The 18,615-nt window shown below is 47.3% G+C and overlaps 1 protein-coding gene across 1 annotated transcript in view; it reads left to right on the top strand.

Annotated features, from left to right (window-relative positions):
* The window catches only part of actr5 (actin related protein 5), a gene marked incomplete at its 5' end in the record, with an annotated part of 75,458 nt that extends 60,180 nt beyond the window's left edge, over nt 1-15,278 (top strand). The window contains one exon of the mRNA XM_084445300.1: nt 14,192-15,278. Within this exon, the coding sequence (XP_084301426.1) occupies nt 14,192-14,470 (279 nt within the window). The 3' untranslated portion in view covers nt 14,471-15,278. The remainder of the gene's footprint in view (nt 1-14,191) is intronic.
* Nucleotides 15,279-18,615: the final 3,337 nt, after the last annotated feature.

The raw sequence follows: 18,615 nt of genomic DNA, 5'->3' as shown, positions 1-18,615 counted from the left end.
TCCGTATGTGTGGAACGTTTAGCGTATATTAACTGTATTTCTTTCCCTAGTGTCAGCCTCCCTTCCCCTGCTGCTATAACTCCTGTGGCCAGAGCACACTTAGCTAATATGCCTGCTTCCTTCATTGAGTGGTTTTGTTTATAGGGTGGTTCTGAACGCAGGGCTTCATAGGCTTGTTGAGCTGGTTTTATCACTGTTTGGACATTCGGTTTTGTGGCATGATGCTGTCGGAGTGAGGTTATTACAAAAATTCCTGCTAGTAGAAAGGTTATTATTACTATCAATATTCCTAAACCACATACTACTTGGGCCTCAAAATTTAGGGCATCTCTCTCCTGAACTTGCTTCATGGTCTGCCTTTTCCTTGGACTAGGTTTGTGTCCTACTATTGCCCTCACTGGGGACAGTAATAGGAGTTCAACGACGTGAGGACCTTCGCCTAGCTGACCCTCTACTATCGGAATGGATGGGGCCGTTGGTTGTAATGTCTCTGCCTTCTTCACTCCTTCTTCTGGCTGTCCCCAGTCTCTGGGAGCGCCTGACCCCCTGCGGGGAGGCATCGCCGTCCCCATCGTGGTATCCTTTTTGTTCCTGCGGGGCGGTGTCACCTGCCCCCGACACCACAGGTGACGCTGCTCTTCTTCTATCTGCTTCAATAGTCCTGCCTGGGTCGTCTGCTCTGCAGCAGTGAGTGAGATGGAACCAGAACTTCTTACCGTCAACTTTTAGGGCTGTTCTGGTTGCAAGACGGACTTTAAATGGGCCTTCTCGTCTGGGCTCGTCCCACTTTCTCTTAAACACTTTCACGTACACCCAGTCTCCTGGAGTGATTTTCTGCAGGTTCTCTGGGATGTCTGCTTCTCTTGCTTCTGTGGCTCCTTTCACCTGTTGAAACACAGCTTTATGGATTTTTGTTAGGTGCAGTAGGTAGCTGTGCAGCTCCCTTTCCAATTTTTCGAGCGCCGGTCCTTCGACAGGACCTCGGACATGCGGTACGGGCATGGGGCGGCCGGTAAGCATTTCATGCGGGGTTAAATGCGTTATTCTGTTAGTAGACGTTCGCATACTCATTAGAGCAATCGGCAGAGCCTGTATCCAATTCATCCTACTGTCCTGCATTATCTTGGCTAATTTCGTTTTTAAAGTACCGTTCGCTCGTTCCACGCTTCCCTGACTCTGTGGGTGATAAACACATCCAAATCTCTGATTGATTCCTAGCATTTTGAACGCTATTTTGACTAAACTTGCCACAAAATGTGGGCCGTTATCAGAACTTATTGTGTCTGGGATGCCAAACCGAGGAAAAACCTCTCTGCATAGGAATTTTGCCACTGACCTAGCGTCTGGTCCAGTAGTGGCTATTGCCTCCACCCACCTGCTGAAACGACAGATTACCACCAGAATATACCTCATTCTTCCTATTCTCTGCGTCATGTCAATGTAATCTAAAAAAATATGTCGAAATGGCCCATCGGGGACCGGGATGTGTGCTATTGGTGCTGGAAGGACTTTTCTGACATTATATTTGGCGCAAATCTCACATTCTGTCAGCGTTCTGTCTACTGTGGCTGCCAAATATGGTGACCACCATACTTTTTGAAGCGTTTTGATAACCTCCCCCCTGGCGCAATGGGCGGCCCCATGCGCCTCCCTGATTGCAAAATGCAACAGTGCACTGGGCATTACAAAACGCCCCTGTAGGCTGCGCCAGAGCCCTGTCTGTGGGCCTGGTGCTGCATGAGGGAGAGCCCCTCTTTTGAGCCACATAGACTTTTCCTGTGGAGAAGCTTTGTCCTGGGCCTGTATAAGTGACGGTAAGGTTATCAGTGGCAGTAAATCTTCAGTTACTAGAAGCGGACCTATTATTGCATCATCACGTGTTGCGGCTCGTTTGGCTGCTTCATCAGCCCTATTGTTGCCTCTAGCTATGACTGTGTCAGCTTTTTGATGTGCTGAGCACTTAATGACAGCTAATGCAATAGGTAAAAGCATTGCTTCTAACAATTGGGATATAGCGTCACCGTGAGTGATGGCTGTGCCATCAGCTCTGAGAAATCCTCTTTGTTTCCATATACTTCCGTAAATATGGCACACTCCAAACGCATATTGTGAATCAGTAAACACATTGAGTTTTTTTCCTGCTCCTAGTCTACATGCAGCTGTCAAAGCTTTGATCTCAGCTAATTGAGCAGAGCATGGCTGTGCTAAATGTAAGCTTTGAATGACATGAAAAGATTCTTCATCCTCACTCAATTGCACCACACCATATCCAGCGTGATTTCCTTTCTCGTCGCGAAAACATGAACCATCTACAAATAGAGTGAGGTCAGCTGCGATTGGTTCGTTGTGTAGATCATCGCGTGCACGCATGAACGTATTGGTTGCTAAAACACAATCATGTGTCGTACCATCTGTTGGCAAAACCATTTTGGTGGCCGGGTTTACTGTTCCACACCGCTGGATAGTAAGTTCAGGTGCAGACAATATTACCTCATACCCCGTGCATCGGGCATGAGTTAAAACAAATCTCTGACTAGTGAGGAGAGCATGTAATTGGTGTGACGTATATAGTATTACCGGATACCCCATAGTGATTGATGCGGCTTTCTGAAATGCAAAGGAGGCTGCAGCTAAACCTTGATAGCACGGAGGCAGCCCTGCCTCAATATTATCGAGCTTAGTACTGTAATATGCGAGTGGTTGTTTTCCTGCTGGAGTGTTTTGCATTAATACAGCATTTGCATAGCCTGCCCTCTCCGCAACATACAGGTGAAATGGCTTAGTGTAATCCGGATTTCCTAAAGCAGGGGATGTTTGTAGGTCGGCTTTTAGAGCCAAAAACGCCCCATCCGCTTCCTCAGTCCACTGAAGCTGACTTTTTTGGTCTAGTTGACCTGCAGCGCGTATGAGAGCTCGTAATGGTGCCGTCTTGGAGGCATAATCACAGATCCATGGTCGACTATATCCCGTCATGCCCAAAAATGATAGCATATTTCCAGTTGTGTGTGGTTTAGGGGCCTTCACTATGGCCTCTATCTGTGACTGAGCTATTTGTCTTTTGTCACCACATAACTGCCTCCCTAAATATTCTACACTGTTTTTACAGAATTGTAGCTTATCTTGGTTGACCTTGTGACCTCCTTCTGCTAGTCTGGTTAGTACTGTTATTGAGTCTGTCTCACACTGATCTTTAGTGGAACTGCAGATTAATAGGTCATCTACATACTGTAACACTGTACTTGAAACCTGTAAATCTCGTAAGTCCTGGGCCAGTACTCTATTAAATGCTGCAGGGCTGTCAGTGAATCCCTGCGGTAGTCTCGTGTACTGGTACTGCGAATTTCGAAATGTAAATGCAAAAAGATATTGTGACTCTTGATGTATGGGCACACTAAAAAACGCTGAACATAGATCTATGACAGTGTACCATTTGGTTCCAGGAGGGATATTTGAGAGTAAGGTGTGAGGATCGGGAACGACCGGACTGGGGACCTCCACAATTGAGTTCACAGCCCTCAAATCATGTACCAATCGATAATCATTAGAGTGTGGCTTCTTTATTGGAAAAATGGGTGTATTACAAGGGCTCTGTGCTTTTACCAGAACTCCTGCGTTCACCAGGCCTTCAATTGTAGAAGTTATCCCTACGATGGCATGTTCTTTGAGCGGGTATTGCTTTTGATAGGGTAATCGCACTCCTTTTTTTATTTTGATGTGTATCGGTTGCGCTGACTTCACAAACCCTACATCTGTCTTGTGTCTCGACCATAAACACTGAGGCACCTGGGCCAATAAGTTGTGTTCTTCTGTGGTGAGCATTTGGCTTACTGGTGCACTAGCTGTAACTATGACTCGCTCTGCTATCCCTACATCATAAACTTTGGAGGATATTCTAAGGAATTGTGCATCCGGAGACACATGAATATGTTTGTTATGGGTCGACTGCCATTCTGGAATTTGCATCGCTGTTTTAACCATTGGACCTAACTCATGAGACTCATGTCCCTCTGTTATCATTAATGTAATGTGTGGGGTTGACCCCTGCACCTGAAACCATTCTCGGAGCTCGCTTGGGAGCGTCACTGCTGCGGCCGCCCCCTGTGGACCCACGTAAATGTCATTACTGATCACTGAATAGTGTTTTTTGTTGATTGTTTCTCGCCAGCAGGCATCATAGTCCTCATGAGTTTGTTCAGTGGTGTACAGGAGTGTGCAGTGAAGTGGTAGTTGTGGATCTTTGGCTCCTCCCACTTTCGTATGCACCCAGGGCGCCCATTCTAACCAGCGCAGTTGTAGCATTGACTCCTGTGGGGTCAACTGTAACCAGTAAACCACTGGTTGTGGGTTTATGTGTTTCGGTGTCGCGCTCCTAGGTGTGTCTCCGTGTTCCTGATGTGTCATAAGGGCCATCAGGCGTGTTGGTGAGTGTTCTGGGAACGAGACACGTAGGCCATCTGGTGTGCACATAATGCTGGCTTCTAGAGGGCATAAAATGTCTCTTCCTAATAGATTAACAGGAGTTTGAGCTGAATATAACAAAGGTGCCACGATTTCTTTACCTGCAATGAACATTGGGACCGGCTTAGTGAGGGGTATTATTTGTGTTTTCCCAGAGAAACCTACAGTTTTTATAGACGAGCTGGAGAGGGGCAAATTGCACCTGTGGCCGCCGATACATGAATATGTCGCTCCTGTATCAATCATAAAAGTGTGTTCTTGGCCATGAATCAGGACAGGTAAGGTGGGCTCATCATGTGGCTTGGTAGAGATGATTGGTGACATTGTGTCCCCCTCGGATTTCTCTGGGCACCCCTATTCCCATTCTGCAGCAGGACCCATCCACGGGTTTGTTGGGCAGTTTCCCCTGACGTGACCCAATTTTTTGCATCCCCAGCACTCTTCTCCCCGCCTTGGGGAGTTTTCAGCTAGGTTTGGTGTTGACTGAGCGTGTCTATATTGTTGCTGACGCTGGTCCTGATTTCTTTGTGCGTGTGGGTCTCGTGGTTGTTGCGGTTGGTGGCCCCCTGTATTATATTGAGTGAGAGGGCCTCCTCTCCATCCCCCGCGTCCTGGTTTATCTCCTTGTTGCATTGGTCTTCCTCGCCCCTGTATTGTGCGGTAAATATCTGCGCCGGAGATGTGCACGTGGATGGGGGGACAGGGTGCCACCTGAGTGGGTCCCTCTCGTGGTGGTGACTGGGACTGGTGCACAACTGGAGCCTGGGTCATTGGTCCCTCTGTGGTTTGGGCTGGCGTGATTGTTACCACCGGGGCCTGAGTTTTTACTTTGTCCTTCTTCTTGGTCAATTCTCCCAATTGCAGCTGTGTTAGTTTGTGAGTTAGCTGTTTGCTCAGTTCTTCTGCATCTCGTTTTTCTTTTCTGCAGATGTTCACATGATGGACGACATGTTCTGAGAATAGTGGCCATTCCATCTTCAACAAACCTACCACGCAATCCAATCTTTTCTGTATATCATTTGTCATGGCTTTTTTCACCATAAGTTTGAACAGGCTTTGAGTGGTGAGATTTATGTTCCAGGCACTTCCTGTCTCATCCCTCCACTTCCGTTGGAAATCATGCAGAAACTTGGATGGGCACTCATCATCTTTCAATTTCACTCCTTCCAGTCTGGAGGGGTCCATTTTTTCTGGATAATGCTTTCTGAGTTCCGCCCATATCATTGTGCGATGTCCTCCGAACCCCACCCCATTGTGGTGGGTTCCGGTTACTACACCTGGTATGCCTGCTCCTGTGAAGATTTCTTCGGTGGTCTGTGTCCCTGCGAGATGCATCAATAGAGCTTTTATGTCGCCTAATGCCAAAGTCAGTCCGGCCGTGCTTTCTTCCAATGTTAACACCCACTTATTAGCTCCATCTGTTAGGGCTGGTAATCTGGACGCGAGCCCGATCATATCCATGAACGCCCAGGGAATATATGATGCTGCTTGTCCCTGTCCCTTAACTACTAGTGGATAGATTGTCTCTGCTGAGCCGTGTGTGTGTGTGTCAGGATCATTCCTGCTTCGTGTCAATCGTCTTCCTTCATCTCTTTCCCAGCCCTGTCTGTTCTCTCCCCCCTTCTTTCTCCGGGGCTGGGTGGTCTCCAACTGTTCCTCTTCTTCTTCGGAATCCTGCTGCATCCTCTCATTTGGCTGCGTTGGTGTCATTGTACCTGTTAGTTTCACCGTCATTTTCCCCTGTGTGTCGGGGTGTAGCCCCGCCCCCTTATGACGATGTCGTGGGCCCCTGGCCGGACCCGGCCTGGGGCTGAACGGGCTAAGATTTCTGCTCAACTCTCCTATATGGTGTTCGGCTCGGTTTAGCTGTGCGGTGGTTTTCCGCACGGCTTCGGCCATTAACTCATTGATTTCTTCATTGACTTGCTCCTCCTCTGTTTGTATCCTTTTTGGGCCTTCTGCATGACCCGGCTCCTGTGGAGAATCAGTCAGGTCATCTTGTCTCTGTGGCAGTGTGTGGTCTGTCTCATTCAGGACATCCCGTCTTGGTTCTCGCTGTGCCGGGACCGGTGGTTTGAACGCTACGCTGTGAACGGGACGGGTCAGAGGGGTCTTTGATGTAGACTGACCTTTCTTCTGATGTTGTTTTTCTATGAAGTGGTATCTTTGTCTGTCTTCATCCCCCTGTGACCCTTCGCCTTCAGATGTGTCATCATTGACTGCTATTTCAGCTGGTTTCGACTTTTGTGTTAGTTTCACTGGTGTTGATGGTGCCTCTAGTATTTTCAGAGTGAAGTCTCCTTTCATTGAACAGTTTACCTCCACCTCTTTTCCTTCCTCTACCTCTCCTTCTGTTAATGACGGGTAGATCCCTGCTTTGAATGGATTACGTTCACCTGAATATGGGGGCGGTTCAAAAGGCCATAAGGGCGCTGTGGGTTTTATCTCCTGACTCCCTGTGTTATTGTCTTCTTTTATTTTTATTATGCCTTTGTTTATTGCTTCCTGCTTGGCTTGCTTCATGAACTTCTGTCTTTCTCTCTCTAGTCTAAACCACTGCAATACTTCCATTTCTTTTGTTCTCTTCCCTGTTCTTCTGTTGCTGGTGTCTTTGGCCTTATGATGTTTTATGTTCATTGCCATCTCGTCACAACATGCCATCATAAAGCTACCCTCTTTCGGCCATAATGGGTTCCTCGAATGCCACTTTTCCATATAATTTAATATTTGTTTTCTGTGTGTCGGGTGTTTTTTCACCACTATCTCTACTGCGGAGGGCCCTCTTTCATTCTCAATCCTTTTTTTCCTTTGGGCAGCCCCCATATCTCTTTATCCTGATTGACTACCTAGAGGCTTTGTGTTTCTCTGGGGATGTGTGTGTATATCGGTGTGAGGGTGTTTGCGTGCGTGTGTATGCGAGTGTGTGTGTATATGCTTATTGTAAGTGTATCTGTGTGTGTGTTTGTTAATGTGGGGATAAACGTGTAAGGTTGTGTGTGTGTGTGTGTGTCTGTGTGGGTGTGTGTTTGTGGAATGTAAGCGAGTATGTATGTGTGTGCGTGTGTGTCGTTCAGAGGGTTGTGTGTGTGCGTGTGTGTCTGTGTGGGTGTGTGTTTGTGTGTGTGTGTGTGTGTGTGTTTAGCCTTGTGAGTGCGGGGTGTGTGCGTGTGTGTGCGTGTGTATGGAAGGTGTGCGTGCGTGGGTGAGTGTGTGTATCGGGTGATGAGGGTTGTGTGTGTGTCTGTGTTTGTGTGGTTGTGTGTTTGTGTGTGTGTGTGTGTGTGTGGAAGGTGTGATGTGTGTGTGTCTGTGTGGGTGTGTGTGTGTGTGTGTGTGTGTGTGTGTGTGCGTGCGTATGTGTGTGTGTGTCTGTGTGGGTGTGTGTTTGTGGAATGTAAGCGAGTATGTATGTGTGTGCGTGTGTGTCTGTGTGGGTGTGTGTGTGTGTGTGTGTGTGTGCGTGCGTATGTGTGTGTGTGTCTGTGTGGGTGTGTGTGTGTGTGTGTGTGTGTGGGAGGTGTGCGTGCGTGTGTGTGTGTGTGGAAGGTGTGATGTGTGTGTGTGTCTGTGTGGGTGTGTGTGTGTGTGTGTGTGTATGTGTGCGTGCGTATGTGTGTGTGTGTCTGTGTGGGTGTGTGTCTGTGGAATGTAAGCGAGTATGTATGTGTGTGTGTGTGTGTCGTGTGGGGATTTAGGGTGTGTGCATGTGTGGCGTGTGTGTGTGTGTCTGTGTGGGTGTGTGTGTGTGTGTGTGTGTGTGTGCGTGCGTAAGTGTGTGTGTGTCTGTGTGGGTGTGTGTTTGTGGAATGTAAGCGAGTATGTATGTGTGTGCGTGTGTGTCTGTGTGGGTGTGTGTGTGTGTGTGTGTGTGTGCGTGCGTATGTGTGTGTGTGTCTGTGTGGGTGTGTGTGTGTGTGTGTGTGTGTGGGAGGTGTGCGTGCGTGTGTGTGTGTGTGGAAGGTGTGATGTGTGTGTGTGTCTGTGTGGGTGTGTGTGTGTGTGTGTGTGTGTGTGTGCGTGCGTATGTGTGTGTGTGTCTGTGTGGGTGTGTGTCTGTGGAATGTAAGCGAGTATGTATGTGTGTGTGTGTGTGTCGTTCAGGCGTGCGTGTGGGGATTTAGGGTGTGTGCGTGTGTGTGTGTGTCTGTGTGGGTGTGTGTGTGTGTGTGTGTGTGTGTGCGTGCGTAAGTGTGTGTGTGTCTGTGTGGGTGTGTGTGTGTGTGTGTGTGTGTGTGCGTGCGTATGTGTGTGTGTGTCTGTGTGGGTGTGTGTGTGTGTGTGTGTGTGTGTGGGAGGTGTACGTGCGTGTGTGTGTGTGTGGAAGGTGTGATGTGTGTGTGTGTCTGTGTGTGTGTGTCTGTGTGGGTGTGTGTCTGTGGAATGTAAGCGAGTATGTATGTGTGTGTGTGTGTGTCGTTCAGGAAATGTGGTGTGTGTGTTTAGGCGCGTGCGTGTGGTGATTTAGGGTGTGTGCATGTGTGGCGTGTGTGTGTCTGTGTGGGTGTGTGTGTGTGTGTGTGTGTGTGTGCGTGCGTATGTGTGTGTGTGTCTGTGTGGGTGTGTGTGTGTGTGTGTGTGTGTGTGCGTGCGTATGTGTGTGTGTGTCTGTGTGGGTGTGTGTGTGTGTGTGTGTGTGTGTGTGGGAGGTGTACGTGCGTGTGTGTGTGTGTGGAATGTAAGCGTGTATGTGTGTGTGCGTGCGTGTGCGTGAGTGCGGTGTGTGTGATGGAGATGGAAGGCGCTCGTGCGTGTGTGGTGATTTATGGGTGGCTTAATGAGTGGTGTGTGTGTGTGTCGTGTGCTCTGGAGAACCTGTGTGTGTGCTGCGAAGCGTGTGTGTGTGTGTCGAGCTGAACTCGCCTGTATGAGTTTTTGAGGAGTGGGTCAGAGAAAATTATCGCACAACACAGATCTTTTACTGTAACCTTACAGTAATAAAATAACCAGAGCCCAAAACACTGCGATGATGCAAATGATGTGCCCACTCTCGAGTTTTATATAGCGCTCATAAGCCTGTTCTCGCTTATGGTGTCTATTGCTCGGCTTGTTAAACCGCCCTGCACCGGTTATTTTTGCTCGCTTAGTCCTATAAATCTTCCTCATTAAATCTAACGGGCCTCTGAGCTAGCCGGGCTATTCGCTCTGCCTCCCCTTATCAGCTCGCTTGAGTCTTGAGGCCCCTACGATCGTAAAATTACGGCCTCGCTGTCCTGAACTCAATTTTTAACACTTATTTAACAAACTACATTCGGTTTTAAATCATAGAACCACTCGCTTTACTTTTTTAGGAAAAGAAAAATAACCCCCAACCCAAAATTATTCTATTCTCAACTCTCATACTATTTTACTCCGTCGGCATGCCTATTTACACTTATTTACAATTTTTTACTCTGATCAGATTTATTGCCCTCTCGGCCTCGCGCAGCCTCCTGTGAGCACACACACACAGGCCCCCGTCCGCGCGTACTGTAGGGCACGCAGGCCCTTACAAGCTACTTAAACCGGTAGCCTTTTCTATAAAAGTGTACAAACAGACACCAACAAGCTACTCAACCAGGTAACTTTTTCTATATAAGTGTACAACCAGACACTAACAAGATAAGTGTACAAACAAACACTACCAAAATAAGTGTACAAACAGACACTCTTTCTCTGATCAGATTTATTGCCCTCTCGGCCGCGCGCAGCCTCCTCTAAGAGCACACACACCGGCCCTCGTCAGCGCATACTGTAGGGCACACAGGCCCTTACAAGCTACTCAAACTTTTTCTATCTTCGAAGTCAACAATGTACACTTTAATCTTTTAACCAAACGTCAGAGGAGGAATTTAAACCTAAGTAGGCTAATTTATTCCTCAAAAGTATCAATCGTACAAATCTACCCTAGGATTGGGATCCACATATCTTGTACTATTTCAACTTATGACTCTGGCTTGTCAGAAGCGGTTAGTTTGTGCAATCATTCATTCATTTTATCCGCACCGAGGCTCATGCATTTCCTCTAAATCATGCAGTATGGTTAATGACAAACGATCACATAGGATACTGGGTGCCTTCAATGTTTTAATTTAATCAAAATTTGATAAACACAATTTAGAGTAACATTTTATTCTAGATTCTTTGAAGAGGGGCATTTAAGGTACCTGTTAGCCCGGGCGGATCTCGACCACGTCAAACACACGTACACAAATCAGCAGATTTTATAAACGGTTCTGCTTACCTCTGTAATTTAGGGCCCGTGTGTGTTTTGGCGTGGAAGGTCCCCCCGGGTCTCCTCGGTGACCTTTTTGCCGTCCTCCTCCTGGCTGGCTCGCCAAATGTCGTGTAAAGATTATTTACTCTGTCTTGGGTCAAAATTCAAGAAAATAACTCTAAGTTCGGATTAGTTTCAGAGTCTCAAAATAACTTCAGAGTCCGACTTGAAGGAAGAAAAAGCTCGAGGCACCAAGTTTCCAAATGCGATAAAGACTTTATTGCTCTTTGTAAAAACAAGATAGCATAAAGACGGAGATTCCCCCGGGAAGATCACACCTTTTCTTTGTCTACATTAACCTTTTATAATCTTTAACACCCTTCCCCCCACTCTTGACCACATCCCATTTTCCATACATCACAAACATTTCCACCAATCAAAATGATGTCTAGTTTTGCTGGCTCAGCAAATAATCTCATATCCTACCTTCCTTCCTGTCCCCCCCCCCCCCCCTCCCCCCCCTCCCCCCCCCCCTCCTCCTTCCTGGGTGTAACTGTCTGCTCATTTGAGAGAAAATAAGGCCCGGCCGGAATCCCCACTTCCCCCCCCCCCCTCTCTCCCAGCTTCCTGGGTGAAGGGCTCTGTCTGCTTTTTAAGAGGAAAACTAGGGCTTTTCCGGCATCTCAACTACCCCCCCCCCCCCACAGGAAAAGGAGCAACTATTTTATGCAACCTCTGCATACTCATCGCTATACTCTGGCTGCTATTGGCCAAGGCTACTTGAAACCAAGCCAGGACTTTCAGCAGGAAGAAGAGAAAAAAAACATCCTGTATGCTCAGGCTGGGTGCACATTTATGCTTTCCCGCGTTAACCTGATTCAGTGGGGATATTCCCTTCTCTACCCATCCGTTCCCGATGGCTACATCTGGTGGTGACTTTTTATACTACTATCCCTCATGAGCAGATCAGCTTTTACAAGATTACAATATCATGACATGATTATAATGCAGGGGAGCTGAATCAATTTAAATCACTACAAGCTACATACAGCTCGTGGGTGGACACACAGCCTAAAAGCTGTAACGTTAACTTACCAGACAGTCCAAAAATAGACCCGATCTCCTCCCATGCCCGCTCCTTTGCTGGGAGATCTTTATACAATTTTTCTCTTAGGTCGTACAGAAATTGGTATTTCTCAACTATAATGCGCTCATCGTCCATGACTTTGAGATGTGATTGACGTTACTCCCAGGATGACCTTGGATGGCTTGAACCTACTCATGAAGTTAGCGGCTACGGATTAATATGTATTATTAATAGTATTATCAAACTAGAAAGTACATTTCCTGCAGAAAATGTTAGGTGGGCTAGCTGCTGCAGCTGTATGTAACAGCTACTGCTAGTACTACTACGGACCAGGCAATCTCCATGCACCCAGCGTCTCTAGCCCACTCAGGGGCTGAATTGTCAGGTCCGTGGTGTGGACAGTGGTGTGGTGGCGAGACTCCGCCCCCTCAGGTCAGAGCTGGTCGGGGACAGTGTCCCCCTCTCCGGGCCACCTACCCGCCAGCACCGGTGAAGACCATGTGTCTCAAGCCCACTCAGGGGCTGAGTTGTGGGGCCCTGTGGCGTGGATAGTGGCGTGCTGGTTAGGCTCCACCCCCTTGGGTCACAGCTAGTCGGGGACAGTACAGTGACCTCTGGGCAATTTCCATGCATCCACCATTGAAGACTGTGTCTCCAGCCCACTCAGGGGCTGAAAAGTGGGTTCTGTGGCGTGAATAGTGGCGTGATGGCGAGGCTCGATAAATGTTACCGCTTATATATTGACACCATAGGAATTCTGAGAACTTGCAGAACATTTCTATGTATAATATGTCTGTATAGCTTTAACACTGTAGGCATGGCGACAAGTTATAAAAAGGGTAAAAATGCAAAATTAGCAGCTCAAAAGTTAGTGCGGCTCCATACGTTTAAATGGGGAGCGCAGTTGCCGAACAAATCGTCATACCTCAAAAACGGTAAGTCACACAGCTTAGATTCCTACATTGTACGAATCAGCACAGTTGTGTGAACGTTTTGATGTATAATATGTGTATGAGCTGTTAAAACTGTAGGCATGGCGACAAGTTAGAAAAAGTGTAAAAATGCAAAATTAGCAGCTCAAAAGTTAGTGCGGCTCCATACCTTTCAATGGGGAGCGCATTTGTCGAACAAATCGTCATACCGTGAAAACTATAAGTCACATAGCTTAGATACTTACATTGTGTGAATCAGCACAGTTGTGTGAATTATTTGATGTATAATATTTTTGTGAGCTTCCAAACTGTAGGAGTGCCAGCAGTTTACAAAATGTGTGAATATTTTCAAAGCAACAGCTGCCACCACTCTAAAAACATAATGATACTGAACATTCCACCAGCAGTTTCAATGGCACAAAAATTACTATTACTATTAAAAGTTAAATTACTAAAAAACTATAAAAAAAATATCAAAAATCTGAATACATCCGGGAAACAGCTAAAGACGATGAACATTTTAAAGTTTGAATGAAGTTTCTAGCACAAAGTATGAAGAAGTAGTTAAGGGCCAAAATACTGAGGAGAATAAAAAGAAAGAAAGAAAGAAAGAGTGGGAATATCACAATGTAATTATTAATAACATTATTATTATTATTAAATGGAGAATATAGGCCTACATGCGCAAATATGTTTCAATATGCTAATACAATCTGGAAGATAGCCTGTATCGCCTATTGCATTTCTAAATAGCTCAAAGAGATGATTCTGAAATAGTGGTAGCCATATAGACTCGGAAAACATACAAAATCAATGTTATTTCTCTTTATTTCAATGCATTGACGGCCTTGGACAGCTACCGTCAAAACGTAGAAAATCTAAACTCTAGCATTCTGTATGTTACGTTACGGTATGTTACGGTACGGTACGGTGGATGTTTGAGCACTCTCATTGCAGTGAAGTCATACATTCCATAACGGCTCGTATGTTATGTTACGTTACGGTACGGTCGCTGTGCGTGACGGGCGTCCTGGTTCATAGTCAACGCAAGCTACGCTGATGCAGCTGTGAACGCGGCTCTATGCAAGTGGTTCACTCGCGCTGGGGTCACTGCCTTGCGTCAGCGCCCCTATCCGTTTGTGTGAAATAGCACTTGCGCTCGCGTAAAGTTACACATTTCTTCACGACACACATTGCTACGCAAGGACGCGTCAACATCACCTTGCGTAGCTCGCGCTAGCGTAGCTTGTGTTCACTATGAATTGGCCCTAGAGTGATGACAGGATTACTAGTGGTAGAACAACATGCCATAACACTGGATAGACATGCTACTGTGGTAACATGCCTCAGTATGGAATGGTCATAAACATGCCTCAGTATGGATTGATCATAAACATTCCTCAGTATGGAATGATCATCAATTATATTATTCATTATATTATTTAACCAGGAGGGTTACATCTCTTTCAGAAAGGTCTTGCCAGGATAGCAGTAATAAACAGCCTCTCTGCTCTCCCCCAGGTGACCCTGGCGTCGCGCCCAGCACTGGATGCGTGGTACGGGGCGCGGGACTGGGCCCTACAGCACCCTCCTGGGGGGGGGGAGGGCTGGATCAGCAGGCAGGACTACGAGGAGAAGGGAGGAGAGTACCTGAGAGAACACTCCGCCTCCAACATCTTCATCCCCATGACGATCACCAAGCCCGCCCCCCGTCCCACCGAGGCCCCGCCTAACCCTGTTAACATGGCAACGACAGCAATGGCTTCGCCTGTAGGGTCTGCTGTCACGTCCCAGTCCTGAGCTGCCCTCTCCTGTCACCCGAGGCAGGCTGGTCTAGTCTGGTCCGGTCCCCACTCCCCACCACGCACACAAACCGTCTCTCCCATGTGCTCAGTCCCACCACAGAGAAGGCAGAGCTGGGCCTCGTCTCAGTCTGGTTCAGACAGGAGGAATCCCGCTCAGTATACCTGTATATGGTCTGTTCTATCTTGTTGCTACACAATGCATCACTAAGGAAGTCACGGAGGAGTAAAGGACAAGACAGGTGTCATCATGACATCACACTTTTTTTTTTTTTCTTCAAACTTTTTAAAAATGTCTGATTGGGGTATTGCACCATCATTTTGCAAGGTCACAGACAGATGGTCAGATAGTCTGATTGGTTGGCTGCATGGACGCCTCTGAAACGTGTTGCACTAAATGTAAACAAATGATGCTGGTGCTTAGTTACAGTACATATCACAGTACAGATCATAGAGATGCAGATCATAGAGATGCATGTTATCATAGAGATGCATGTTATCATAGAGCTGAGGCAGAATGCGGACGAGGTTCAGGATTTCAGCCAGACTGGCAAACAAGGACGTGGCCCTGACTATAAACAGGTCTTAATGTAACCTCTCATAATGAAAATATGGTCATGATTGGTCCAAGAGGCAGGACAGAAGAATATTCACTGCTATTTGCATCACCTACTTATCTACCTACTATTTAGTCTATGTTAATACTGAAGTGTAATACTTGTAGAAACATTTTGTATCTTGGAGGAATAACAGTCATAATATGTTGAAGTTTAGTTGATTATTTCAACAGAATGTTAGCTCCTCAAACTGACATTTCTTTAATTTCATATAAAATGTGTGATTAAAAGAATGTTAAACTGGTGATCTCTTTTTTACTCTTTAGTAATGTTCAATAGCTGTTGGTTTGATGAAAATTGATACAGTATCTCTAATGTAATACAACAGTTTACCACAAGGTGGTATCGTTCTATAACATACAGTTTAGCAATAGATAAACTGCAGTCTTACATTACATTAGTCATTCAGCAGACACACTTATCCAAAGCAACTTACAATAATTGCATTTTACGTAGGCACTCAGTGTACTACTACCCACCAGAACTCCAAGTCCTACAAGTCCATCTCCTTTCTAAACAATTGACAAAGAGCATTAACGATGGCTGCCCACTGCTCCTGGCTGCCCCTGGAGGAGGACCGCCTGGATCGGAGAAATGCAGGGAACAATTGACCCCATAGTGCAGAAGTGAAAGTGAAGTTTACTGCAAAATAGTTCTGTTTCAAATGGAACTTTTGTTCCAACGTGGTTTGTGAACGTTACACATCCCAGGAGAGCGTCCTGAGACTGGTGAGCTCATATCCCAGGAGAGCGTCCTGAGACTGGTGAGCTCATATCCCAGGAGAAACTGGTAAACTTACACTCTGGGCTTCCCGTCTCAACACATACTTTTTTCAATGTCTCATTGGCCCCATTGACTTATATTGTCCAGTAGCTGAATGCGCTGCAGAGCAACAGAACTGTAGCTCGCTCAATACTGGGGCGATCAGGGGAGGTTCTCCATGTGTCAGGTTCATGTAAAACAGAATAGGCCTTAAAATCCAAAATAGTCAACTTCGACAGGCACACCGGACAGCTAACCCCTAGGACTGTCCTGGTCAGTCCCTCTGTGTGTCGTGGTCAGTCCTGGTCAGTCTTTGGTCTCTGCCTGGTGTCACCTCAGAGTTCTGAGCCATCTCCTTCTGACGGGACAGAACTGAGCTGGGGCTTCTGAGAGGAGGCGTGGAGGAGGAGGAGGAGAGAGGGAGGAGGAGGGTGAGAGGGGGAGGAGGAGGAGGAGAGGGGGAGGAGGAGGATGAGGGGGAGGAGGAGGAGAGGGTCTCAGATTCACAGCAACCCTAGCCACAATACAAACCACACATACACTACAGTATTCACAGAGCTGTATTATGGCTATAGATATCAACTTGACCACTTCCATGTAGTTATCCAACATTAAGCACAGTTACTGTAAACACATGGCTTTGGAATCAAAATGACTGCTGTTTCTATCCTAAACATGGATCGTCTCTTGATGCATCAGACATGTGTCCCTCCTGCTGCAGGGTCAGGGCAGGACACACAGACGGACCAGTATTTACCTCTCTAGGGGACAACCACATCCACAGAGACTGGTCAGCGCAAATACTTCTCTCTCCACAGGGTCACCCAAGAGTCAGGAGCGGACGTCTCAGTGTGACCAGAGCTACAGAACTGCTGCCAAAAACAACTATCCTCAGTCGTCACAGAAACAAGCCCAGAAACACGCACATCACCAGGACAGAACAGTTAGATACAGCAGAGACAGTTTTTCCACAGTTGTATTTCACCATCCCCCCAAAAGCAGCAATCTATCTATCTAGTATTATCCTTGTCTCTGTAATTTGGTGACCTCTACCAGTACACCACAACCACATGGGTGTGGCTGGCTCCCTCACACTTCTCTGTCCTTCTATCATCACCGTAGAGAGAGGGCATCAACAGTCCGCACCATAAACACCATCACCACCACTGATCACCCTGCTATCACCACTGATCACCCTGCTACCACCACCACTGATCACCCTGCTACCACCACCACTGATCACCCTGCTATCACCACTGATCACCCTGCTATCACCACTGATCACCCTGCTACCACCACCACTGATCACCCTGCTACCACCACCACTGATCACCCTGCTACCACCACCACTGATCACCCTGCTATCACCACTGATCACCCTGCTACCACCACCACTGATCACCCTGCTACCACCACCACTGATCACCCTGCTATCACTACCTCCTTCGTCGTGTGGGTACGCTGTTGCGTCCTCTTCTCTCCCCCCCAGGCTCGGGGCCGAGGGGCTATCCTTTTACCACCCTGAGCCTGGGTGAGGGGTCACCCAGGCTATATATCCGGGCACACCTCCAGGAGCCATGCCGATTTATTGGACACTCCTGGATGACATGGTCTGCGGTTTGTTCCTTGGCGCCACACTCGCACGCCACACAGGATACCAAGCCCCATCTGTGTGTTGATGAGCGGAAGTGTCCGATGCCGGTCCAGAGGCGATTAAGCCTCACCCATGCCGGTCTGGGTAAGTCCATCCTGGGAGGGGAAGGACCGGCGGCTGGGATAAAATCACAGAGTCTGGAGGTGTTTGCCTCCCACTCCGCACGCCAGATGTAGTCCGCCCATCCTGCCTCGCTGATAAGATCTCTGCATTGCTGCAGGAGATCCCATGTGGCAGGCACTAAAGGGTGTCTTGACTTGAGAAGCCGGGGAGGCTCCGCTGTTGCAGTGAGCCTGTCGTGGAGCAGGTGGTTAGGCTCCACGGCCCATCAGGTGAGACGGTCTGCGGTTCCTGTGCGGCGGAGGCCAGCAGGCTGGATGTCTGCAACAATGGGAAGGTTGTCCACAAGAGTGGGACAGGCATTCCGTCACGATGCTCAAGACTTCGTTGATAGGCGGGTCGATGAGGCGGGTGTGAACGCTGCGGCACCAGACCGCTGCGGCACCAATATTCACTGGTCGAGTAGACCTGTCGTGTTATTAAATAACCGTACTTGAGTCCAACTGTAGAATCTGAACGTGAGAGTTTATTACTGGCTATTCAGCTTGACATGACATGAACGTTGTACTGCTCTGCCCATATTTCCCGCTACAGCTCTATCTCACTTAACATAACGTCCCCCAGCTATGATGTCACAACAAGTCGTCTGTAGTTTTACTCATAACATTAACATTACACCACATCTCCCCTATCTACAATCAATGGGTAGACTGCCATTGATCCACCAGATCTTAGAGGATTATTCTGACTCTATAGCTGGAAGGTCTGTTCCTATCTAAACCTGAGGTAAATCAAACAACCTATAACTTAAGGCCTATATCTGCCATACTGTAACACCTAATATTTTCCAAACCTGGCTACAGTACATACACGTTTCTTTCTAACAGATCTTTCTCATTTAAATAACAAAACATTTGAGAAAATATTTTCCTTCTCTCTATCTCAAAGTCTCTTCTTACAAGTCCAACCTAATTGGTTTCACCACAGCTCTCCCAGACCTGGTTCTAGGAGTAGATGGTGGTTCTGAAACATACTGCATTGGTTCTACAG

The sequence above is a fragment of the Borostomias antarcticus genome (genome assembly GCF_949987555.1).
Source record: "Borostomias antarcticus genome assembly, chromosome: 11".
NCBI lineage: Eukaryota > Metazoa > Chordata > Actinopteri > Stomiiformes > Stomiidae > Borostomias > Borostomias antarcticus.
This window is presented reverse-complemented; position numbering and strand designations above follow the sequence as displayed.